Raw genomic sequence first — 27,034 nt, forward strand, 5'->3', positions numbered from 1 at the left:
AACGGGAAAGATGCTCGTGGGGAACTTCCAAAAGCGCCGCAGCTTTGTGTTGTCACTTTTCTCCTGTTGCATTCGATACATTTAGTCAGCTCATTATAAGCAATGACTAAGAGCAAATGTCATGTCTGTATTTTTCTTTCACACGCGATCTCAGATAGCGATTGAAAATCGCTTTTTGAAATGTCAGAGATTTCTCCTGCCATGTAGTAAACTACTCACTACGGCGGCTGATTCTTTGGAAAACGGCTTGGGCTTAAATTTCAAGGGGAACAGAAAATGTGTTCAAACCGGGGCCAACGTCACTACAACCATTCGACATTACTTCGCTCTCGCTCTGCAGGCCTACTTGTTGTTCCTAGAGTATTTAAAAGTAGAATGGGAGGGAGAGCCTTCAGTTTTCAGGCCCCTCTTCTGTGGAACCAGCTTCCAGTTTGGATTCGGGAGACAGACACTATCTCTACTTTTAAGATTAGGCTTAAAACTTTCCTTTTTGCTAAAACATATAGTTAGGGCTGGACCAGGTGACCCTGAATCCTCCCTTAGTTATGCTGCAATAGACGTAGGCTGCCGGGGGATTCCCATGATGCATTGAGTTTTTCCTTTCCAGTCACCTTTCTCGCTCACTATGTGTTAATAGACCTCTCTGCATTGAATCATATCTGTTATTAATCACTGTCTCTCTTCCACAGCATGTCTTTATCCTGTATTCCTTCTCTCACCCCAACCAATCACAGCAGATGGCCCCGCCCCTCCCTGAGCCTGGTTCTGCCGGAGGTTTCTTCCTGTTAAAAGGGAGTTTTTCCTTCCCACTGTCGCCAAAGTGCTTGCTCATAGGGGGTCATATGATTGTTGGGTTTTTCTCAGTATCTATGAAGCGCCTTGAGGCGACTTTTGTTGTGATTTGGCGCTATATAAATAAAATTGAATTGAATTGAATTACTACCTAGACTGCATTGCAACATAGAGAAGGTGAAGAAGTAGAGGATTTTCATTTGAAGTAAACACTAAACATTCATTAAATTTGTTCATATAAACAAGAAAGTGACGATGCGTGGGAAGCATTATTAATAAAAAACACATTACAACTAGAGCTTGGTCAGCTCCCCACTAACCACCATATATCAAGTACCACACGCGGGGAGCAGCTGTATTATGTAATGAGGGTACGCAGTTTCAAGATGTGGAGTATGGCGAGGTATGATAATGGCTGTGCATAAGTGCACTCATGTAATGATATTCCTCTTCCCATATTAATATTTTTACCTACTAAACATTCTCTTTATAGACAAAGGAGACATGTTAGTGAAACAAGCTTCAAAAATGTTCCTTTGAACTTTTCTGCCAGTGTTACATTCGGCTTACCTGAGCTGCTGCAGTTGAGCCCAACAAAAAAAGAAAACCTTTCCTGTGATTAAAGAAAAACAATAAGTCACCTGAACTGGAATTGAGCGCCTATTTTTTCATCCATGTTCCAGCAGGAATTTGATGAGGCTGTCTATGGAGTAAAGAGTTGTAAAGAGCAGGCTCTGAGAGGCTTTGGAAATAGGGGATCGTTAAAGGAAGCTCCCCCCTCAGCGGACCCCATGAGCTCCCTTCTTTCTCTGCCACTCAGTTCCATTGCAGAAAAATTAGCAAAGCTGAAGACTGTTTAGGTCCTTAGCTGTAATGTCAGTAGCGCTAATAAGGGTAATGCTGGTAGAAGCGTCCCAGAGTGATGGTCATTAACATTTCAGCAACTGTATGCTAGAGTTGGCACTGTGAGCAAAGGGAGCCCTGGAGGTATCATAGGAGCTCATAGTCCTCCCTGAGGGGACAGCCGAGCTCTCGCTGTTCCCTGGGGGGGGAAAGACATCAAATCCTTTCTCTGCCGTATGTGGTGGCTTCTAGAAGGGGGAAAAAAAGAAAAGGAAAAACTTCACAAGGCTATCCTTCAAAGGATTTTCTTTGGTATTGCCTTGTCTCTGTTTCTTTGTGAAGTGCCCGTCTTTTCTCTCACCAGTCTTTTCCTGTCTCTCAGTCACTCCTTCTTTATGTTTCTTGAAGTCTGACTTTTTTGTTGCTGCCGCCTGGCAGGGAGGAATAATAAGAATGCTGCATACTATATGTATTTTATTGCAAAGAACTACCATCACAGTGCTTCTGGCAAATCTGGTAAAATCTAATCTGAACCACAGATCATTCTCTTTCTGTCCAGTACCGTGTCCTTGTCCTCCTCTGTCTCTCACTTCTTTTCACCTCTTACTCGCCTCGTCCTTTGCTTTCTCTTTTCCCCTCATTAGTCAGCAGCTTTCACCTCAGTTAGCTTCTCTCAGAGTGTTTCTCCCCGGCTGCCTAATTCTTCTCTCGGATTAATCTGTCTGAGTCATCCCCCATTTGCCTCGTCCATCTCCCTCGTCCTAACTGTCCTCTCTTCTCTCCTCATCCAGAGGGTACCCAGATGACCCCATTGAGGCTGAGCTGATCGATGAGCGCCACCCTTACATCCATGGGATGTATTCAGCACCGCTAGCTCAGCCAGAGAGGGGTAGCATGGCCAGTCTGGACCGCATGGGCGGTCGTCGCTCACCTTCCATCGACAGCATCCGCAAGGACCCACGCTGGCGGGACCCAGATCTCCCTGAGGTCATTGCCATGCTAGGCCACCCGATCGACCCAGTCAAGTCCAACGCCGCTGCCTACCTGCAGCACTTGTGCTACGAAAATGACAAGATTAAGAAAGATGTGCGTCAGCTGAAGGGAATTCCAGTTCTGGTGAGTCTTCTGGATCACCCCAAGTCTGAAGTCCATCGTAAGGCTTGTGGTGCCCTGCGCAACATCTCCTATGGCAAGGACAATGACAACAAGGTGGCCATCAAGAACTGTGATGGCATCCCGGCCCTTATCCGCCTTCTGAGGAAGACCAACGACATGGAAGTACGAGAACTCATCACAGGTAAGATACGTATTTCCAACTTAAATTAATCATTTGTAATTTTAGGATTGCACTCATTTCCTGTTGTGGTTGAAGTTAGAGGACATTGATATTATGAAAGGTATGAAACAGTTAACCTAGTTTTGTAGACAACCAATAATCCTCTAATCTTATTTAGTATTTCATCCAATTTTTTTTGTATTAAAAGGTCAATTTTAATTTTTTATTTGTTTGATTTATATGAACTATTTGTCCACAGTCAGTGTATTACCTATAATACATCTTGTCAGCATGTCCCCAGTATGGAGGAGCAGTAGGAGTACTGGGAGAGAAGCTAAGCATTTTAGCCACCTAATGAGTCAATAATAGCTTATATGTGTTTTTGTAGTTTGCTACATTTAACATTTTTCTGTGTAAAGCTACCAGATTTCTGTGAACAACAACAGTAATTTTGCATTAATGGACAAAGGAGTTACTGGCTTACCACTGCCAGTGGTTAGTTTATTTAGTATTATTGTGTGAGTTGGGTACGGTGGCCCTGAGAGGTCAAACGCAGACAAAACATTACAGAAGTTGAATAAAACATGACAGAAAAACGAAAAACCCACAAAAGACAAAAGATGTTTTCTTTTCTTTTTTGACTTCTTCCGTTGTCTTTTATTCAACTTCTATTGCGTTTTGTGTACTTTTGGATTTTTATGCATTTTTCTATTTCCTGGTGTTTTCTTAAGTTGCAATGTGTTTGGTGTTTCAGCGTAACTTGGATCCAAACTAACTGTAGACTCACACAGTAAAACAAACCAACAGGTCAAAGCGCACAGTGGCTCTGTGGTTAAAATCGTTCCACAGCAACAGCGCGATTGGTTTGGCCCTGTTTGAAGTTTGCATGTTCTCTATGTGCTTGCATGGGTTTTCTTTGGGACCTCCAATTTTCCAGACTCCAGACTTCACTTCCTGATTTAAAAAGAAAAGAATTTAAAAAGACGCGGTAGAGCAGCAACTTCTTTTTTAAAGTGAAATAACTGTTTTGTTCTTGGAATCTGCCATAATCCCTTTGTCTCTCTCTGCATGGTACTGCAGGGCTGTGAGTCATGCTATATTAAGAAGCAGATCTTTAACTGCTGACACACGTTACTATTTAGCATTATTCATATTTCATATCATATTCATATCTATAAATCATCTCAGCATTTGCAATAAGTTTGTTTCTAACATACTGGCCTCATTAGCACTGAATTGCACAAGTCCCTGTATGGCAGTGAAGATCTAGACAAGGCGTTTAACCCTTTAAAGCCGGTCGGAGCGGGCACGCTCCGTTTTGCGTAACTATTTTTAAATCCAGGTAGCTCTGCAACCACGTAAGCTAGCGCAATAAAAAAAATTTTGCATATGAAACCGGAGGAGTTGTACTTACATCTTATGCCATCAGCTTGTCCTCGGTCACGGTTTCCTTCCACATATAGCTTTGCAAAAACTGCATAAAAAGCACTTGCAGCAACAAAAACATAATATTCTAGAAACACGCTTTGCCGATCCGATCAGCTGTTTGTAACACTTCCTACGTCCATCAGCGCGAACTATCGCATATCCGCCATGACCTGCCCGACACAGGAAGTGACATCATTTTGCAAAAATGTAGTTTTTTACCATCAGGGCCTTGTAAGGCTATACTGGTGTTTTTAAAAGTTATCTTTGACTTTCTGTGTCGTTTCTGGGATGCTTAGGACTCATATTGCACTGCTGGAAATAGTTTATTTTGATGCATATGCTATTTTTTTTTTTTTGCAAATTTGCATTTTAATACTTATTTTCGTTTTTCCTGCAGTATATAAAAATTGGTGAATTTCAAAAATAAAACTATGAAGACACTCAAAATAAATTTCCTGTGGTGGGAAACTATTTTGTGCAACTTTTTTGTATTTACAGTTTTGAGGGATAAGCCTCTTAAATTTCTCTAACTAGAAATATATGTTAAAAAAACAAAACGATTTTCGATTTTTTTGTAGTTTATTGCACTTTTTTGCAATTTATGTAATTACTATGCACTTGATGCATACATATTATTAAAATTTGGGCTATAATGGTTGTATTGATGTATAGCAACTTGAAATGCTCCCAAAAATGACTCCACAGCATGTAAAAATATAATATAAGCTCTGGCAGACTTGGTTCGATGGTAGGTCTTAAAGGGTTAAAGCTGTAATTAGTCCTAGTTTTAGATCCCAAGAAGACGTGTTTTGAGTGCACTGATATGTGTGGGGGTTTTCTCACCACTTATTAAACGTAACATATGTTAATGAGTAAAGGATCACCAATGGTCACGTATATCAAATTTCAGATTCGATTACTATAACCTCACAACGTAGTACTGCGGAGACAGATGGAAAGTGGAGGGATAATCTATAGGACAGCAAAAAGCATATAAACATCGATCTCAGAAAACGCTATTAGATGCATCGGGTAATGAAATACTGTATGTTTTTAATTCCTTTAAGAGGAGCTATTGATTCAGATGCTAGGATAGGATTTCTTCTGCTTGACCCGGTAAATGTCATTGATGTGGGGAAAACACTCTGTGTATGTGCGTTCAGCTAATCCCTAACACAATTGGCTTGACCTGACACACTTTCGGCTGGTATTGACACGTTTGGGATCTGAGAGTGGGCTTTTGTTTTCGGTGTGAAAAATGAGAAGCACTTTCAAGAGAGAAATTTGACCTTTGCGAAATGCAGTATACACGTTAGCCCAAAACAATTAAAGGAGTTGCTATTTAGGTGGCAAATTAAGGGAGGAAAATTGCTGACAAATCTGATTTGGGCAGATGTGGATAGTTAGCTAGGTGTTGTGTTGTCGATATCTTTGAGACTGTGGCCCTTTAAGGGGGAATGTTGGCTATATTTTGGCTATTGACAGCTTTAGTCTGGCCTTTAAAAACACACACATGCATTTGTGTGTGTGTGTGTGTGTGTGTTGTCTGCCGTGACAGAGATGTTGCAGTGAGCGATGGCTGTGCTGCAGCAGAAATGATTGCCTTTACAGCACCTTGTTGCTCCCCTTCGTAGCTAAAAATAACCCTGCACCACAAGACAAGGAGGGCAGAACGGAGGGAGTTATTCCCCTCCCTCCTAGCCGTAATTATCCAACCCTCCCTCCCTCGCTCGATCTAATTTTTTCTCTCTTTCATTCATTATCTATACTCTCATTCATTTTCCCTCTGTCACGGTTTCCTCCCTATCCCTGTCTCCAGCTTTACGTTTCCATCGCCACTGCTCCGTCCCCAGTGAAAACGGGCCCGTCACAATGCAAGCTCAGCTCACAGGCTCAGCCGGTGCGGCTGGAATTGGCTGTGTTTTTCCTCAATTAAATATAATTGGGGGGGATTTAAATACAGGCCCTTTTCTTAGTCCATGTGTTTAAGAGTTTGCTGTTGGAGTTTATGCCGTCCCTCAGAAACCACAGCGAGCTCTGTTTTCTACAGGGGAAATGGGTGACGTGGAAAGAACCGAGCAGTTTCTTTTTCCAACACACAAGTTGGGCACACAGTGGAGTCGTTCATATTTTTAGAGTTTTGTATCGTTCAGAGTAATTCTATTTTCCCTCCTGGTAGGCTCAGGGCTGTTTGTGCCCTCCAGCAATTCCCACTCTGGAAATGTAGATTATTAAGCAGATTTCTCTCCTGTTTTCCCTGCAGGAGGCGTCTGGTTTTTGTGGGCTGACATTCAAGCAGGTGCCTGCTGCACACCTTTTGTTGTTTGGATGAAAGATGCATATGGTTGGCAGGGATTTAAGCTAGAGGAGAGATAATGTCTAGACACACGTGTTCGTCTCTGCCCGGCTTTTTGTGCTCTTGTCAGTAAAATTGCAGTGTTGTCTGACAAGAGTTCGAAGTATGGGAAACATTTCTAAAACTGTATGAAGTGTTGAGGTTGGTAAATGGAAGTTCAGCTTACACAGAGCGCCTTGATCAGTTTGCTTTGACCAAGCAGCAGCCGGTTTAACCAGATTCAATTAAAATGATCTTCATTGTCCACACTCCTGGTTATGTTTTGTTTTTTAAATCCTTCTTTTCGCTGAAAACAGCCACCTTCCTCCTGCTACTGCTAACAGGGATCCAAAACAGTGAGCTGAAAGACATCAAAATGCACTGGGAGAGTCATCTGGGCTTTTCTGCCTACTAGCTACTTCTTTCACATTGCTCACAGATTTTATCGGTTGTTTTTAGCAAACCCAAAGCACAAGATGAAGCCAGTGAGGAAGCAGTGTGATTAATGCCATCTGACTTTATCCAACACCCCCAACTTTCAGACGGTAAACCTTTTTTTTAGACCTGTTGTAGCAGGAGAAGTAATTATTATCATTAATAACATTAATTAGAATCGGAATCAGAAGACTTTATTTATCCCCAAGGGGCAATTAGCATACAACAGAGCAGCATGACGTTGAAGATAAGGACAGTAAGAACAGGCAAGAGTGAGATAATAAATACACAGAATATACAGTTTTAAAATTACACAGTTTTAAAATTAAAGTGACTGAAAGGTGAATAAATAACTGTGAGTGACTAAAAGTGAATAAAGTGTCGGTAGTATAAAAAGAGTGTAGTTTATGTTTCTGGTGTTATCGGCTGGTGTTAAAAAGCAGAGTGGCTTTGGGGACAAAGGTGGCGCTCCTCCTCTCAGTCCTGCAGGAAATGCAGCGGAGGCGTCGCCCAGAGGGGAGGCATTGAAATGCGGGGTGAAGAATGTGAGAGGGGTCGTTGATGATTTTAGCTGCTTCTCTAAGGGCCTGTTGGCTGAAAACCTGTGCCGGAGTTCTGACAGGCCAATGATTTTAGAGCACACTGATGCTGCAGTCTGTTCTTGTTCTGAAGGCTGAGGGAGTGGGACCAGCAGGTGATGGAGAAGGTCATGATGCTTTCTAGGAAGGCATAGTAAGAAGTCATCATGATGGGTGTGCTGACTCCAAAGGAGTTGAGTTTCCTGAGGAGGTGTAGCCGTTGGTGGCACCTCCTTAGTAATTGCTGCGTCCCATTTAAGTGCCCCACTTCTAAGGCTTTGATGTTTTCCATGCAGACTTGCTTGAGCGGTTCACTGATGCACTTGATACGACTCTGTTGGCGTTATTAATTACTGGAGATGGCACGATACCACTTTTTTATGTCTGATACCGATATCATCAATTTGGATATCGGCCGATACCGATATGAATCCGATATAGTGTGTTTTTTTAATCAATAAAACAGTTTTTTTAATATCTTGCTGCATTTTGTATAAGTTCATACTCAAGTTCAAGCAAAAAACAAACAAACACTAAAGCTATTCTGTTATATGCACCCAAAATATTTCATAGTTCAGCAAAACTGATCAATCTAATAAACTTAAACCTACTCCATCCTCCCTATTCTGGTGTTTTAAAGAGTAAGCAACCTAACTAATAGGGTTGCAAACTCCCAGCAAAAAAAAAACACCCTCCACCTCATGATGCCTTATCGACGTAATCAACTTTAATTTGATGCAGTGTGAAAAAAATGCACAGAAATAAATTATTTTTCTAGAATAATTAAATAGATTCAACATCTTTCTTCAACAGAACTGCAGACTGCACAGATGGTATCTTCCCAAAGGAAAAAGTACTATAGCTTACTAGGGTATATTAGACTTAACAGTTACTATATACAGTAATGGACTTCTATACATTTTACATCAGATTAAAACTTTGGGTGTAAGATTCAGATAATTTTGTATTAAAAGCTAGACATTTTAAATGAGAATAAGAAAGAAAAGTATGTCTTTGTGCCCCCTTTTCCCTGTTCATGCCCTTATCGGCCCCCCTGGCTAAACTTTGCTAGATCCGCCCCTGCACAGTTACCAGCTGTCAGCTACGTAGAAAAAGATCCTGGTGTAGAAAGTAATAATAAATAAATTCTAACAACAGATTATCAAGGTTAAACGTGCTGCTGTTGTTCAGCTGCTGGTTTCCTCTTTCTGGCGCGAAGTGGGCCAAAAACTAACAAGAGAGACGGACTCGCGACAGAAAAGCCGATCAGCTGATCATTGATCAGTTTCACGATTGAAGTAGCAGCAAGAAGAGGCAGTCGCTCCATATATCGGTTGTTAAGCTTAAAGCTGGAATGCGTTACAAACATTCAGAGATGAACTTACACTCTTGCTTTACTTCTCTCTGGGAAAACTTCATCGGAGATGAAATGCTGGTTTGGTAGCGAGGCTACAAATACTCAACCAGATCGCTGACAGGTCTTGCGAGCTACAGCCACTCTATCACGTGACCACACTGCTCAGATGTGCAACGGTTATGAGCCGAGTTACGCCGTGTCGCAAGTTTTGTGAGGTGCTTTTTTGATATTTAACGGATCGGATGACATTTGTTATTTCTCTCCAATATCCGATCCAGTAATTTAGGTCAGTATCGGACCGATACGTAATATCGGATCGGTCCATCTCTATTAATTACACCTGTGTTTTCCTTTAAGGAACAAAATGGATGCTGTGAAAAAGAGCTATGGATAGTGTCAGTGTTCTTACTGCAAGTCTCAAGGCTGAAGTGATCATGCATTTTAAAACAAACTGGGCAGGAAGAAAATGCCAAACATCTCCCTCTTAACAGATCACTGAAAGGTAATGGTTACTGTAGCTTCCTGCAACCACAGAGACAACCAGGGTATATAGTCTTCTTCCTGTCACTAAATGTAATATATTCATGTAATTCATGTAAATCAAAGTGTTAGCAATAAGTGTTCATTAAGTTTGGGATCAGACAGCATTGTTTCAGCTCATCTGGATGCCAGCCGATGGTCAACTAGAAAGTCCCGTGAGGTGGTGTCCACAGGTGCCGTCACATATGCAAACCGCTTTGCAACCCAGCTTTACGCCAGCTTCTCCTTTTTATGCTGCAATTTGTTACCGGAGCTGTTTTGTTGTGGGATCTCGCTGCTGTAAATCACTGCAGACATTGTGTGTGTCTGTGCGAGCGTACTGTAGCAGAGATTTTTCTTATTCTGTGGACATTCACAGAAGAACGAGTCCACTTTTTGAGGTCTCCCTCTTCTCTTTCTCTTCTCCTGCCTCTAGCACGCCCAATCTCTTTCTCCCTTCTTCTGAACCGTGCCTCCGTCCTTCTTTACCTCTCAGAGTGTGATGGATGGCATGAGAGGTGAGGAGGAGAAGTGGAGGAGGAGAACCGTAATGGGCAGAACTAAGTTAATAGCTGTGCTTGAAGAGCAACATGCCTGCCAGTGGTGCCTGGAAAATTTAATTAGCCCAGCCACAGCTCCAGTCCCTTACCCGGTCCTACTCTTAGTTCCTCCAGCCGTCATATCCAGGTATCACAGAGAGATGCAGAATAAAGGGAGTATAAGAGCCGGCAGTTGGTTAATATGTAGTTCACAGTCTGTTGGTTATATCAGGAAAAAATGATGAATCCAAACTGCCTGTTAGCAACAGTATATGATGGAAGAGGCAGGTTATAATGTGCATGTTGAGCTTTCCTTTTGGCTAGATTGCATTTAAAACAAAGTCATCAGAGGGTTATGAGAAAACTCAGTCACAGTAAAAGATTGTTGCTGCATATATCATGCATGTTATCAGATAACAAGGTTTTTCTTTCTTATGCCATTTCCTGTTTATGCAAACTGAAGCACAGTTGCCTTTGGAGGGTTTTTAAATAGCTGAATAAGTTCTGTTTACAGGAATATATTCCAGTAGGTTTTACAGGTTATTTAGCATATTCATTTTAGTACACGCAACTTTTTAGAAACTTATTTTCTGGACCAGCTCAACTAGACTGCTCCAGAACTTTTTCTCGGCAGATAAACAACATTAATAATGAACCAGAAAGAAAAGTTAAGTCCTGATCATCAAAGTGAGGGATTTCTTTGCATTTTTAAAAAGCACACACGCACCAATAAATCACACCCCTGATTTTCTTAAGGCGCTTTGTTAATGTGAGGAATAAGACACTACAAGATTAAAAAACAAACAGAACAGGCAGCTAACCCTGGTCATAGGAGGTGTGTATTAAAATAGTATGAATGAACACACAGCGAAAGTTAATTATGAGACATCATGAAGTTCAATTATGCTTCACTTTAATTAACTCTAATGTGATCTGTCGTGTCAGTAAAATTTGCAGTGTTCTCATATTTTTATTACTGAGCTTTATTCAGAGTATTAATTAAAGTGGGTACTTACTTTCATTCAACTCTGTTTGTTTTCAGTTATGTTGCAGCCTAGATTTGCTCTTCTCACTTTTTTTAAAATTTCCTTTGGAAGTTTTTTTGTGTTTTTATTATTTTAATATGAGAATTGATTCATCAGGGAAGGGTGCAGCGGATTGGCTGATTAGATATTTGTGTTAACGAGCAGCTGAACATTTATACTCAATGAAGTGGATGGTGGATTGGTAAATATCACCCTGTTAACCCTTTAAAGCTGGTCAGAGCGGGCACGCTCCGTTTTGTGTAACTATTTTTAAATCCCGGTAGCTCTGCAACCCCATAAGCTAGCGCAATAATTTTTTTTGCATATGAAACCGGAGGAGTTGTACTTACATCTTATGCCATCAGCTTGTCCACGGTCACAGTTTCCTTCCACATATAGCTTTGCAAAAACTGTATAAAAAGCACTTGCAGCAACAAAAACATAATATTCCAGAAGCACGCTTTGCCGATCCGATCAGCTGTTCATAACACTTCCTACGTCCATCAGCGTGAACTATCGCATGTCCGCCATGACCTGCCCGAAACCGGAAGTGACGTCATTTTGTGGAAATGTAGTTTTTTACCATCAGGGCCTTATGAGCCTATACTGGTGTTTTTAAAAGTTATCTTTGACTTTATGACTTTCTGTGTCGTTTCTGGGATGCTTAAGACTCATATTGCACTGCTGGAAATTTTTGATGCATATGCTGTTTTTTTGCAAATTTGCATTATAATATTTATTTTCGTTTTTCCTGCAGTATATAAAAATTGGTGTATTTCAAAAATAAAACTATGAAGACACTCAAAATAAATTTCCTGTGGTGGGAAACTATTTTGTGCAACTTTTTTGTATTTACAGTTTTGAGGGATAAGCCTCTTAAATTTCTCTAACTAGAAATATATGTTAAAAAACTAAAACGATTTTCAATTTTTTTGTAGTTTATTGCACTTTTTTGCAATTTATGTAATTACTATGCACTTAATGCAGACATATTATTAAAATTTAGGCTATAATGGTTGTATTGATGTATAGCAACTTGAAATGCTCCCAAAAATGGCTCCACAGCATGTAAAAATATAATATAAGCTCTGGCGGACTTGGTTCTATGGTAGGTCTTAAAGGGTTAATAAGCATACATACTTTCACGTGTGAGAGATGGAAAATTTGATCAAATTAACAACGACTACAACATTTGCTTTGATTATTGTTTATTTTTTTTAACCCATATTTTACTTTTTAGATTTGTTCATATAAACTGTAGTGACCTCAATGCCTCATACTTTTCTTTGTTTGTGTCCTATTATAAGACTTTTATAAGAGTTTGCTTAACCTCCAGAGACAGATGAAAGTCAGTTTATATTTGTGTTCGTGGAAAGTTCAGGCAGAAGTTAGACAAAAAAACCTCAAACTTGTGCACTTTTCGGGGTTTGGATCACCTGGACAGTTTGGCTTAGATCAATGCAAATTGACTGCAGCTCTAAAGTGGCTCCGTATCGTGCGCCAATACAATAATTAACCGAAACTCTTGGCTCAGCAGTGCATTTTTGACAGCTGACGTTTCTATCCAAACTAAGTGCAACGTTCTTCATTTCTAGCTGTGAAGAGAAGTCTGGTTACAGCGTATATTGTTAATGTTGCCTGTTAAATCTAGGTGTGAATGGCATCAAATAACCAGCACACACACACATGAGTGTTTATGAGGGAACTCGATCTTTTTGGCATGACAATTGCATGGTGTCTGCCTCCGGCTTGCAAGACAGTGGTACATCCCTAACATGCCCACCTCTGACAAGCTGACATAGGACAGCAAATGGACTAAAGCTGATACAGTTGTTGGCCTGAAACACTGGCGGGATGCTGGATGGAGACGGTCACTTCCACAGCACTCTGTCATCTTAAATAACATTCTGTCAGTGGGCTGTATGCCTGTCGTGCTTGATGGATTACAGCCACGGCAAAGACATGCCTTTTCCCTCCCCTCTGGCATATGTGATCTGTGCAGAGCTGACTGATTCCACCGGCCTGAGCCGTGTTTCAGTTGGAGCACTGAAGGTGACGGTGAACTATCAAAGGAGCGAAAGAAAGTTTGTATGGTGAACAAGAAGCACGGAGCAGTCTTTCAACATCCTGGGTACGACAGATCAGGGATGCCTCTATGCCGTATGCACTTCCAGCCAAGTTGAAAAATGGACTGTAATCTAGAAACAAGTATGCACCATTGAAATAAGGGGCATTATGCACCATTTATCTTATAGCAGGGAATACACATCGGGCTTGGATGCTGGAATCATAGAAATGAATGAACAAGACGTTGTCTGAATATTATTAAAGTGCCGTCTGTTTCTTCCTCCTCTGTGGCACGTTGCAAAAGTCATAAATTAGCACCACTTATTTCTGTTAGGACGCCGACAGCACAGTGAGAAGTTTTCTAATCCTTTCTTAAGATCCCATCACTCATTGTGAGTTGATTGCATGTTGCATTTTGCTTGTCACGAGTAAAGCTGATGCTAATGACACAACAGTGGCAGTAACCAAGCTGTCAGGCTGGCAGGCATGAATGTTAGCTAGCTGTCATCATACCAAAGTACAGACACCACAAGTGCACGTTTGTCTTTTAATTGGATTCATGCCTGGATGCGGAGATTTCCTCTCAGATGCTCGGATGTGTTTGTTTGGGAAAAGTGACACAATTGACCCTGTGGGGAAAAATAAAAAGCAGATGAGCTGGAAATGCTACCCTGTTGGGTAGTGCTAAATTCTGTGAGCGTCATCTGCGCCAGTATCTGTTTCACACTCCCATAGCGCCACGGGATGCTCTGACTTCACAACGAGGCCAAAATTCAGATAAAATGATAAATGATTTTCCACCGACTGTGACATCTGTCTCTGCTGATGCTAACACACCTGCGGCTGCGAGCACTGCACTATTTATTTATTTTTCTTCCGATCACAGCTTCAGTTTTGCTGATGAAAGAACATCCATATGCTAAAATATAATCTCAGCTTGTTTTGCACCAAGTTAAACGTACCATGAAAGTGCCTGTTTAAAAAAAAAAAAAAATCAATATCGAATTTGTAGAGGTATGAAATTTACAGTAAACACCTGAAGCTCAAAATTAAACATGCTTTTCTTGCTACAATGTAATTACCTGAGCGTTGGTGATTTAATGCTCACGGGATATTGCTGTGTTTACTCTCAGGACGTGACCTGCTCCCAACAAGCTGTGAGTCAGAGTGTTTTAGGTCGAGTCATGGCTGATCGTACGATACGCACCCTCCCTCCCAGAAAAGAAATAATCACAATATCCCTTGTGTGGAGCCACACCCCAGCTTCCACATCTAATAGCATCCCAGCCTGGTGGTCTCTGACACACAGGAAGTCTAGTCTAGTCACCAACTGAAAAAACAGAGCGAGTGGAGCTCCGGTGTTTCCACTTCAGTGGCCGATGTCACAGACATGTTAGCATCAGCAAAAATGTACGCTACATTCAGTGGAGGTTTATTTAGAAACTGCGAGACGCCAAAAATTCAACTGACTTTAAACTCGACACTGCGCTTCCTCACCAGCAACCCAGCTGCAGAGACACCCGCGCACACGCACAGGGATTCCTTAACTTGGTAGTGCGCGATGGCAAAGCAGAGCGGAAAAAGGTCATGAACTAAATTAAGATTTACTGTTTTGTAAGAGCGCCGCTTAAGTGTTTTAGTTACATTATGTTTTTTTTAACATTTCAAAGGAAACAGTCAAACAAGGCATAACCACATCAGAGGGACTGGAATTATTTTTAGCCCAGAGACAGAGTGGAGAGCGTGATCTAACAGAGGAAATATTGACCGTCTGGAAAATGTACAGAAACCATTTTAAAGAAGTGTGCCAGGAAGTATGACGGCTTCACTGCTCTGCTAACGGCCTGTTTATGGGACGAGAGCGAGTCACACGCTCTGGGCGCGTGTGAATACAGAACTATATGAATGTGTTTGTACGTGCAAAAGCTGCGAGTCTCTGAGCACTTTGGCATGTGCGAGTGTGTAAATATTTGCTTAATCTTAATCTTAGCCCCCAGCTGTTAGTCCTGTGGACCAGATTGGAGTGAGAGGGTGGGGTGGGGACGCTCGCAAGGAAGCCGGTGATATTGCATGAAATAAAAAAGGACAGATGCCTGCTACGTTTTTTTATTTCTAAAAACAATAGAAAGTTTCTTTCTGCAAATTTGGCTCATTCATCAACACAGTCGGCACTTATCCAGCTGCAGTTTCTGCATTCATGGAGGCATGCTAGATGCTCTGGATGTCACTTGGCTTTAAAAACAAAATGCCAAACTAAGGCGGGACTTAGACTCTGTAAACAGCGTCGTTACCTATAGCTGTGAAGCTACAGCTAATGATGTTAAACCTCCATACATTCCTTTAGAAAACATACTAAAAAGGCTCGTATAGATTTTTGCTGATGCCTCCCTTCCACCGTAACCCGGAAGTGAATAAGCATTGTACTTGTACGTTCACAAGTACAATGCAAACGCAAGTTGGTAAGAGCTTTTCCAGCATGCATCGATTAAGTTGCTGCTGCATAGGCACAAGGTTTTAGGACCAAATTGTGAAAGAGGAAAATAAAGGGTGTGATAAGTGATGAGAAGCAGAAACAGAGACCTGAGGGCTGGATTGATGAAAACAACAACTCAGGAACGTGTCCAACATGGGCTTGTGAGAGGTTTTGGGGGGTTTTTTGTTTTGTTTTTTTTGCTTTTTAAGTGTTTTCCTCTCCTCAAACTGGCTGCCTCGCTTCACAGCTTCCATGTGTCTGAGTGAAAAACCCATCTGATGCCTGATGCTTTAACACGGCATTTTATTTTTCTGTGGGTTCGGCTGTCTGGCTGTGCTCCCAAAAAATTCCCCTCCTCTTTTCTTTGTGTGCCTGCCTCTGTTTTGCGAAGCCCTGGGATGCACATACCCAGCTCAATTTAGTTGACTTTTTTTTTCTTTTGCTGAAGTATAAAATTGGCTGGCTGTTAGTGAGATTTGCAGCCACCTAGAAAATGCTCTTTCTCCTGCTTGGATTTCTCGGGAAAGATAATGGAGGACAGATATGATCGAAACAGGGTGTGCATGCGCGTGCTGTTGGATAGAAAAGCCGAAGCAGATCATTTATCCTGATCCAATACACACACGATATCTGCAGGACATGAGATCCGAGCGGCACGTTACGTGCAACAGCTGAGAAATAACACGATGTACTGTAAGAACGCTGTGAACCTAATATTGCTGTTGACATATGAGGATATTATAGAAATATCACAGTGATATGGCTGCTGTGAACTTTGTATTTATTACAGCAAAGTAGCAGTCGGCTATGTTCTCATGGAAGAATAATAAAAGTATTACAGTGGGGGGGTTTATACAGTGCATTATGGTCTGTTGGTATCATGCCTGGATAATGAACACCCAGTCTTCTATTATTTATCTAAAACATATTTTTTTTGCCAAACTAAATGTGTTTCTGATTGCAGTCTTGAAGCCTGGACAGTAGACGTTTTTGTTTTTCTGTCATACGGCTGTTATTAAATCGCATCACTTTCAGTTTGTGTGCACAGTTTCTCTTTTTTTTGCCTGTTTTGCTACATCATTCCTGTCATGCTTCACCTTCTTTCATTCTCTTGTGTTTAAATTGTCAGCTACACCACCCTCACACCATCTCTTTTTAAAATGTTCTCTCTCTCTGCAGATATATGTGCATGTATACACGCCTCCTTCGTATATCCTCTCTTTCTCCTCTCATAATCCTCTTTTTTTAACCAACTTATTGCTATCCTCTTAATCCGTCTCTGCATTTTCCTCCCATCTGTGCTCCCCTGCAGGAACCTTGTGGAATCTGTCATCCTATGAACCCCTGAAGATGGTGATCATCAACCACGGCCTGCAAACCCTGACCAACGAGGTGATAATCCCCCACTCGGGTTGGGAGCATGAGCCCAACGAGGACTCAAAGCCGCGGGATGCAGAGTGGACCACCGTGTTCAAGAACACCTCCGGCTGTCTCAGGTAGGATCCGCCCTGGACTGGATTACTGGCTCCAACTAAATTATGAAGATAGTTCAATAACAGTTTCATCCACCTGTTAAACAGCTTCTGTGGTGACGAATAGATTTCAGAGAGGAAAAGTTCAGAAATCGGATTAATCAAACGGCTGCATTTCCATCAAAATAAATGTTATTAGTCATTTCAACATGACTCAAGCGTTAATATTTATAAATGTCTCAACATTCAACAAGAAACAAATGGAGGCTAAATGTGTGCACAGGATAAAAAAACGATCCAAACATATCAGAAGTGTCTCTTTCACCGTTTTTGACCTGGAACAATGTGTCAGTTGAATTCTTTGGTTTTTCAGCTGAAAAATAATTGACAAATATTTTTGATAAACTGTGAGTCACCGGCTATTTGCCATTAGAAATACCTGCCATATCTGCTTTTTGAAGTTTGCCAAATACATGGACGCGATGCCTTCTTTCGCCACATGTGGAAGTAATCTGTATTGGCTGTAAGACTAATGATTGGACAGGACAAGCAATGTGAAGATTTTACTGTGGGGCTTAGGGAAAGTGAAATCACTTGATGATATTTTACAGTCGTATTGATTACCTGTAGAAGTAATTAGCCAATCCTTTACTTTGACTGCTCACCTAGTTTGTAAGGGAAAAAAACAAATCTGCAAACAAAGAAAAAGTGCAGCTTATACTCCCAGAGTGTCTTGAAAGACAAGATACCAGTCTGCAAGGATACCAGTTTGCAAAGATACCAGTTGGAGAGGTGGACAGGTGTGATGTATATAAAACTGCTTGATGACCTGTGACGGGGTCATTAACCTCCTAGAAGAATTTATGATGGAGCAGTTGCTGTGGCTCCTGTGCATGCCTGCCTGTGTCTTATACATGGAAAGTGTGTTGGTGTCTGCAGTAGAGACTTTGGTCTGTGGCTTTAGGAAAACATTAGGCTATTTTTGACACAGTGCAAACTTCTAACGTTACATTTGTTCACACTTGTTGTATTTTGGGAAATAGTGCTCTGTTGTCCTCGTTTTCTCTGCTTGTCCCTTATTATTTTAATATTAGCCAGGTGACTGACCACCCCAGCTAATAAGTTTGAAGCTAAGACTAAACTTAACAGGTTAAGTTGAAATAATCAAACAAATGAAGTTAATCTTAAAGTGATGAAGGCTGAGTAAAGGTAAATTTAGCCCACAGTGCAAAGTGTTGCTGCTGACAGTTGAATGCTTCTTGTAGAGTGCTCCTTTATAATGGTTGGAAAAATACACCATTCAGAAGTTAGCATTAAGTTACAATAAAAATATTACTTCTGAATGAATGTTAAGCTTTTATCCATAACCTGGAGTTATTGCCGTCTCTGGAAACTGTTCTTAGATCAAGTGTTTTCTTTCACACAGCTTTCTTCTTGACTCTTTCTGTGCCCTTTCGTTTATAAAGTTACGTTTCAGTTCTGAACTTCCCACATGCAGATACTCTTAAGGCCTTGATGGTCTTTGTTGCAAAAGTTGCAAGCTCACTGGATGCCTTACAACAATGGGTCATTTCATTTTGACCTAACAGAGTTGACAAATGGCAAATTCGAGGGGCTTTGAATAACAGGCTCATACAGTTCTGTTATTGTTAGCAGCGAAGTAATTTTGCAGTGGCCTTGGTTAACCAGTGCACTTTGTTAACACAAATTTATACTTGAGCATTATACAATATATCACTTTACGATACTGAGGTACATACAAGTACTGAGGTAGAGGTCAATTAGTAAAAAACAACAAAACAAAGTACTGCAGTTAAGGATTCTTGAATTTGAATTGACCACATTACTGTTCTTCCTCTTTCCCTCGCAGTATCTCTGTGGATGCTGCTGACTCCTGAGCGCCCACAGAAGCATTGTCACTTATTTCAAAGTAGCTCACTGACATATATTTCTGCTTATTTTGTTACATGATGGCACAAAGGTAGAGCGGTAATTTTCCCAGTACTGCTCTATGAGATAAATGCTAAATAATTAAATAGGTGTGTATGTTGTGTGTTGAGTGCTGATTAGACACGTTTTATTGATGAAATCATTCATGAATTAATCCCAGAGAATAAAAAAGAAACATTTGCTGTTCTACGTCACATTTTTTTCCCAAAAAACTCAAAAACCTTCACTATATTATTTTTTTTACCCTTTTTTTTAAGGAAACATGAGCACTGCATGATTGGTGAGCATCTCCTAAGTTCAGTCACACTTTGTTAAAGCTGTAGAAAAGCTGAAGTGTGAAGATGTTGGTGTCCTGTTTATTCCAGCTGCTCTGAGGAACTAGATTTCAAAGTAACTTATAGATGTGGGTAAAATAGCCTAAAAATCAGACTTCTATACTTTATTGGCTTACAGGCAGCAGCATTTGTTAGTTTGAATATAATGTGATGTATGAATTTATTTAAACAGTGACACAGCGTTCTATAAAAGGACAGAGCCACGTCAAATATGAGGACAAAACTAGCCTAGGTAGCGTTTTCCCTGGAAACGTTAAGTAAAAGTATAACAGAACCGCTAAACACTTTAGTCAACCTTGTAACTCTTAAGGAGTTGTACAGTAATGATACAGAATAAAGCTGAAAAATATCTTCTAATCTATTTCTATCAGGCTTCAAGCTTTTAACCACTTGCTTAAAACCTTTTCTGCCACAATAATTATCTCCATCTACTCTTCTAGTCAAACCACTTCTGTGCTTTTGTAGTGGCTCCCCCTGTAGTTACTAAATTGTCATTGCAGGTTGACATGGTGCTCTCACTATCTCACTATCAGACATGCTTGGCCTGCTGTCATTGCTGTGCTTCTTCTACCACTCCTACCAATGCAGTAGCAGTTAGTGCAATCTTTCAGTCTGCTGTAGTTTATCGTTTACCAGGCCTGCTGCGCTAATCATGCTGAAGGTTATGAAAACTTAAAGTTGAATGTATATTTTACCCTTCACACTACGTCATAAAGCAAGGCAACTCAAAATAGATTCTTTTACAAATTAATTTATCTCCACTTGACCTTTAAAGGAGTTTATTTATACAGTGAGTGCTAATTTCTTGTTGTTAATCACTTGCAGGTGTATCCTTAGACTGCTAAGAAGCTTCGGCTTGATGTGTCATTTCAAATTTATTGCTGGTGCGATTTTTTTTCTTGCCTTTTCAGGCCCAACAGGCATAATTTGAAAAACAAATCTGAATCTGTATTGATTTGTTAGCCTGACATTTGTGCAGTTTACCACATGCAACACATAGGCAAAGTACCTAATGTGCCGCTCTGTCTCTAACAGGTAAATCAAAGGCAGTTTGAGCATCAGGACAAAAAAGAATCCTTCAAAACTTCTCTTCATCTTTCTTAAACCCTGTCTTCAGCTGAGGAGGACAGCATGAGTGCAACAGTGTGTTCCTGTTATTAACTTCCAAGTAGTTTCCCCTCTCTTTTTTCTCCTCTCTTACCTTGGCCACTCATTTTGGCTTCGGCTCAGAGCGACAGACTGTAGTAAAGTGTGAAAAACAGTGAATGTGTGTGTGGGTGATCGCGCCTCGTGCCTGGCTGTGCCGTTTCTTCCTGGGCCAGCCAAGCCCGTCTAGACTGTAGTCCAGAATTCCTCCCGCAGTAGATGCTGCGGCTTGCTGGTCGACATCCAGAACGATATAACATCCAAGTCCAGCGCAGACCCAAAACACCAGAATGTATTTCACATGTTAGTTGGCTTCCTGCTAGTTTTCCCAGACAGAAAGTGTTGAAACTTGCTTGTAATTTTAGAACATTTTCTGCTGAGTTGAAGAGCAGCATTAATTAACCTGGAGGGAATAAATGAAAGCTCTGATGAAGTTGAGGAAAGTCAAAGACAAGTCGTAGAATATTTGATGGAGGCCACAGTGGACCTGCTGCTCGTCTTTCATTATCTCTGATATTCCCTCTTTGTGTTGTTTCTATCTAATGTGCATCACGCAGCACTGTATCCGCACTGTATCAACCTTGATATCATCATTTCTGTCACATATCACAATATCTCGCCGCCGCTCTCGCTCCTTTGACCCTCGATGCAGGCCAAGCTGACGAGAGTGTGTCTCCATGGCAACTGTTACTAAGCCCACAGTTGCTTAGACGCAGGGTTTGTGCACCGGGGAGAAGTGCTGATGCCAGGGAGAATCTGTTTACTCACGCCAACAGAGCTTACACCTCAATAAAAACTGGAATAGTTTTATTATAGCAGCCTGCCTCCGGTGTCGATAGGAGCCTGCTTATTTACAGCGTTTACGCTGTGGGCTTGGTGAAAAGGAAACAGAGGCTGTGTGTATGTGTGTGTTGTTGTAAGTGGTGTTGAGAGTGGAGGGGGTTACACAGTAAGACTAGGGCTGGAAAACAAGACCTAGTTTTGAATTGGAAATATTTCCAGTAAAAGAACGGGAATGCAAGTGTTTTGATTCTAGCTTTTAATTAATGCAATTTTGAGCCAGTGCTGGACCCCCCAGTATGCTTGCATGCATGCTGTTTATAAAATGCCAGATAAACGCTGGAGTACGGCTGCTTGTTCAAAACAGACAAATGATTGAGTATATACAACGAATGATTGTTATCTGAATCCTGGCGAGCGTGGCTGCATTGTGGAATTCCAGCTTGGAAGAGTCTCCTGGAGCTGATGGTGGATGCTTGAGATTCCACTTCAGCATGTTTCAGAAGCTTTCCAGAAGTGGCTCTCCACTAGGTTCGGCTAAAATAACACACCGACAGAAGTGAAGGCAAGCTGCAGAGGGTTAATGAGGAATTCAGAGATAGGCAGGGTATGGCCTATCCACTCAGTTTTAATATAAAATGAAATTATTTCACACCAGGAAGAATTGATTAGAGGTTTAAATAGTAGAAATGGTATAACTTCCTACGGTTCAGTCTCATCACGTGGATGATTACCTAGCTTACCGAAAATCTAGGAAACCTATAGATGGGATAACATTAACACTTCCACATTAACATTAAGATAAAATTCAGAAATACAAATGACGCCAATTTAATAATTTATCAACAAAAATAAGAAACTTGTTTCAAGATTATATTCAAATATCAAGTCAGTGGAAAAAACATGCAAGTAATAAATCGAAATGCAAGTATGAGAAAGAGTCTGACTTTTCCATTTTAGAGGGTGATTGCCAGACTGTGCCTGATGCAGTTGACCTCCACCAGCTCAGGTGTTTGGAGAGGATTCTGCTGGCAGAACCTATAAAGATATTTTATAACCCCCATGTTAAAGTATGCACACACAGGTGAAACGACTGGTTTGTGTTGGCAGAAGCGTGGAGAACAGCTGGCAGACCACTATCATATATTTTGGAGTTGCACAGTCATCTTGCCCAGCTGGTGGGAGAAAATAAGGGCACTACCGACTATATTGGGAAGAGAGGTGGACTTTTTGGTTCAACTGTGTAACACTGTGAGCAATCTACTTATACATGTATATTCTACTTAAACACTTCTACATGTAAATGTTTGAAAAGTGAATGCTCAACTAAGAATAACTTGGTTACAATAGTGAGTAACTTCCAAGACATGGAGGGAATTGCTTCTTTATGGACTGATCCATTCTAAAAATATGGAAGAAAATTTATGCATTATGACGTTCTACATTTGAAACGCTCTGGTACAACACCACGTTTACACAAGCTTATACAATATTCACCAACTATAAGAATTAGGGCTGTTCGATATAACGATATATATCGGATGACGATATAAAAACGTCTATTGTTTCATTTTACACTATCGTTTGTTTTGTGGTGTCGCAAAATAAACTGTTTACAGCAATATTTCTTCATGGTTTTGATGGTCACTGTAGTGGCTATATTAATTTCTTAAAGTTCTCTCTTTCTCTTATATTTAATATAACCACACTACGGACGGACAAGCGCCTGTTTTTATGCGTTGTCGTTAGCAACAACGACGGTAACACCATCGCGCATCCGCTTGTTTATGTTCCACATAAACCTTTCACAATAAAGCTCAAGATCCTGTTGAGACTTTTCAAAATAAACTGAATCATGTGAAAGAGCAGATTATTTACGGATGAGAAGTAAAAAAGAGCCGCCAGGTGCTAAAAAATAAACCTTAGACTCAAACGTTAGAACAGGCTTTTCCCCGCAGCACGCCGTGTAATAAATACTCACAAAGAAAACGGCGGCCGTTACAACTTATGTCTAAAAATGTATCGTTTCATGCATCGGTTCAAACACTCGACTCCAGGAAACACTTCACGCAAGTCGAGATTCACAGAATTTACAGAAAATGTTACATTTTTGTGATTTATATCGTTATCGGGACGATAGAATTCTTATATCGGAATATGAGATTTTGGTCATATCGCACAGCCCTAATAAGAAAGAAAAGCCTTTGATCCACTTATCTGAACTTAGTGATCACCTTGATCCTGTGATAAAACATTTCTACCCACAGCTGCTCTTTGAATGATATGAATCAAAAGCATTGGCCTTTGCAGGATTCTTAACCCAACACAATAGATTTTGGAACCGCAAGTTAGATAGCACTCTAAATCGCTGTCACCAAGACAAAAATCGAGGAAATATATCTGATCTTCCAGTCAGTCAATGCAAAAGCGTATCGCAGCTTTTCTGGCAGCATGTGGTGACTGCCTCAAAGGGTCTGATTTTGTTACTTAAGAACATTTTATTGTTGCTGGTACATGAATGTTGTTTTTGAAAGAAAAAGCAAAAGCAGCCATATTTTTCTGCAACTTGGACTCTGCTCAGAAAAGAAATCAGCATTCTGGAAAGTCCTGCTTTGCTGAATGTCAGCTGAAGCAGTGCGACAAATAAGCCAGTCACTGCATTACAGTCAACCCTCCCATCCTAGATAATTTGGAAAAAATGACGAGATTGATTGATGGGGTGTGTTTTTGCCACCTTAAATCTTGCTACAAATTTTGCTTACAGACTCGGGCATTATGAAAAGAATCTCAACAAGGATTAGATAAGAAGCTCAATCCATACACTGAATCAGAAATACGATCAGCACTGATAAACCTGACAGATACCAGAGCTGAGGATACACATATGGTCCCAAATGCTTCTGCTGACCTTGCTGGGCGATAGCAAAGGTCAGCCAAGTCTTCATCCATCTCCATCAGTGCTGCTCCACTCTTTTCCTGCTCTATTGTCCTCCGATGACCACATGACTCTTAAGCGACCTTCACACCCACAATTCATCTGATAAAGCAGACACACAATATACACACTGACGGGCTGATGGAGTCTGTGCAGACTGAAAGACAGACCTCTGAAAACACACCCGCTCGTTCTCTCAGTTTCTAACGGTAAAATATGACACGCCGAGGTCTAGAAAAAAATACATTTTCGGAATTCTGAAATTGTCAGATAATTGGAGTACGCTAAATGAGCTAAAAACGTTTAAGAATGAAGCGTTCTCATAAGGGCACTGACCCATTGTGGTGTCCTTTTTATTTTTGCAGAACCACTGCACGCTCAGAAGCAACAGCGTCCTAAAAACATGTTTTTCTGCTTAATAATAGAAGACCTTGTGTTTTTGAAGAACTACATATTTTCAGTTACTGCACTTGATCATCAAAAAGAAAAGAAAATGGTCTTGTTTTTCCATATTATATAATGTTATTCCATTGTTGTATTATTTTACTCTGGTATTTTTTACTGCGTTCTACAGTATCACCGTCCAAACACGACAATCAACTCAGATTGGGCATAGTGAGCGCCTATAATTCTGAGCGTGTTGACATTTAAATACACTGCTCAACAAAATAAAGCAACACTTTTTAATCAGAGTACAGCATCGAGTCAGTGAAACCTGTGGGATATTGATGTGGTCGGTTAAATAGCAGAGGGGGTTGTTAATCACTTTCAGCTGCTTTGGTGTTAATGAAATTAACAAAAGGTCCGCTAGACAGGCAACAATGAAACAGGAATGGTTTTACAGGTGGAGTTCACTGATATTTTCCACTCTTCATCTGTCCTGACTGTTTGTTCACTAGTTTTGAAGTGGCTAGTGTCAGTGTCACTACTGGGAACATGAGGTGATACCTGGACCATGCAGAGGTTGCACAGGTAGTCCAACTTCGGCAGGATGGCGCAACAATGCATGCTTTGTTTGTTGTGTCTTCCGGCACTTTTTCAAGACCATCGAGTGTATGCCAGGAGACAGGCAGCAGAGCTGGACAGGGCCGTAGAAGGTCCTCAACCCATCAGCAGGACAGGTATCTGCTCCTTTGTGTGAGGAGGAACAAGATGAGCACTACCAGAACTACAAAACAACCTGACTAGATGATATGACTACGAACATGTCTGACATAGTCAGGTCATAGAAACTACTGAGACCATTTTGAGTTGCTGCGATGAAATTTCAACAAAATAGATTAGTCTGCCACATAATTGAAAAAAAAGATGTCTTTGAATTCAGCCCTCTGTAGGTTGGTCATTTTCATTTCCATCAAACAGTGGTTTTTGTTCCTAACACATGACCCAGTCTAGATATTTTCGGCATGATTTTTTTCCATAGAGATCTCATGTGTTTTTCAAGTGTTGCTTGAATTTATTTGAGCTGTGTATACAAGTAACGGTTATATTACACTGGATAGAAATCATTTCGATTCTTAGGAGGTTCTCACCACTGCTGGTGTCCTGTCCATTCCAGGACTGCAACATTCCAAGAGAATGTTGTAACATGCTGGGGTTTCTTTGGAAGTGGGTTCAGTTTTCTGTAACAGTAACAAAAACACCCACGATGTGACAGCTGTTCCCTCTAGTTCCTCTATTACAGAACAAAGGTACAAAAGGATTGAGAATGGGAACGGATGAGGGAGGTAAAGTTAGAAGAAGGGATTAGTGGCAGACAAACAAAGCCTGGTTTACTAGATCTTAAGTCATGCAGACCATCAGTCTGCACTCAAGTCATAAAATGACCAACTAACCAGCTGTTGGCTTGGGTAAAAACCCAATAAAATTATATGTTTGCTGCCACATTGCTATTAGGATTGGTAGAATGATGTCTGCCTGAATTTTACTGCAGCTGCATTGTCTTCCGACTCCATCTGATACCACCAGATATGCTGTTGTACATATCCAAAGCATCCTCATGCGTCAAGCATCTATGATGCTGAAGGTCAATTTTACACAGAAGCCACATCAAAGAGAATAAAACGAAAAAGAAGGACAGGAAGTTGGAGGAAATAATCAATAACAGACCAGGCTAAATCCAGGTGTGATGTGACTCTTTGTGCAGGACGTAGAGGCAGCGTCACAGATCCACACCGGGCGTATTCATGGATACAGGTGCTAGTTGTTAAAGCAATGCATGTCAGTTTTCCAGATATACAGATATGAGTGAGTAAATGCCAACGGCAGGCAGTCAAACCTGGCCTAACATATTTCTGTGCTTCCCACATAAAAAGAAAGTTTTGGTAAAGCAGTAACAGTTTGTAAAAGGCAGGACAGCTCGATAATCACTAGTACATATAGACCATAAATAGCACAGCGCCACATGACCTGTCCATAAAGAGACAACAGCAGCTTTCTTCACTGTCTCTACTGACAGATGTACCATCTATAAACCTCCAACAGGACAACTGTTCCCTCAAAGACTGCTGGAAATGAAACGGCTGACAATAAATCCTCGTGTCTGTCTGCCCCCAAATTCACTTCTGTCAAATAAATCCAAGGTGAGCGCGCCACTAGATTTGTGTACAGGGGAAATGACACCTCTTTTTTTAATACCTGGAGACGAATGGGGTTAAGTAGAGATTGTCGATCCTTTCTGCACTGTCTCCAACCAGGGATTAGCTAACAGTTTGTACACTGCAGGGTGATTCAGTAGACAAATGGTAGC

The 27,034-nt window shown here is 40.9% G+C and overlaps 1 protein-coding gene across 5 annotated transcripts in view; it reads left to right on the forward strand.

Annotated features, from left to right (window-relative positions):
* The window catches only part of arvcfb (ARVCF delta catenin family member b), a 297,352-nt gene that overhangs the window by 215,528 nt on the left and 54,790 nt on the right, over nucleotides 1–27,034 (forward strand). For all 5 annotated transcript variants that reach the window (XM_087848924.1, XM_087848925.1, XM_087848928.1 and 2 more), the window contains 2 exons: nucleotides 2,427–2,932; nucleotides 16,980–17,163. In XM_087848924.1, coding sequence (XP_087705050.1) covers nucleotides 2,427–2,932; nucleotides 16,980–17,163 — 690 coding nt within the window. The remainder of the gene's footprint in view (nucleotides 1–2,426; nucleotides 2,933–16,979; nucleotides 17,164–27,034) is intronic.

This window comes from Neolamprologus brichardi, chromosome 12 (assembly GCF_056152115.1).
Source record: "Neolamprologus brichardi isolate AB-2024 chromosome 12, ASM5615211v1, whole genome shotgun sequence".
NCBI classification, from domain to species: Eukaryota; Metazoa; Chordata; class Actinopteri; order Cichliformes; family Cichlidae; genus Neolamprologus; species Neolamprologus brichardi.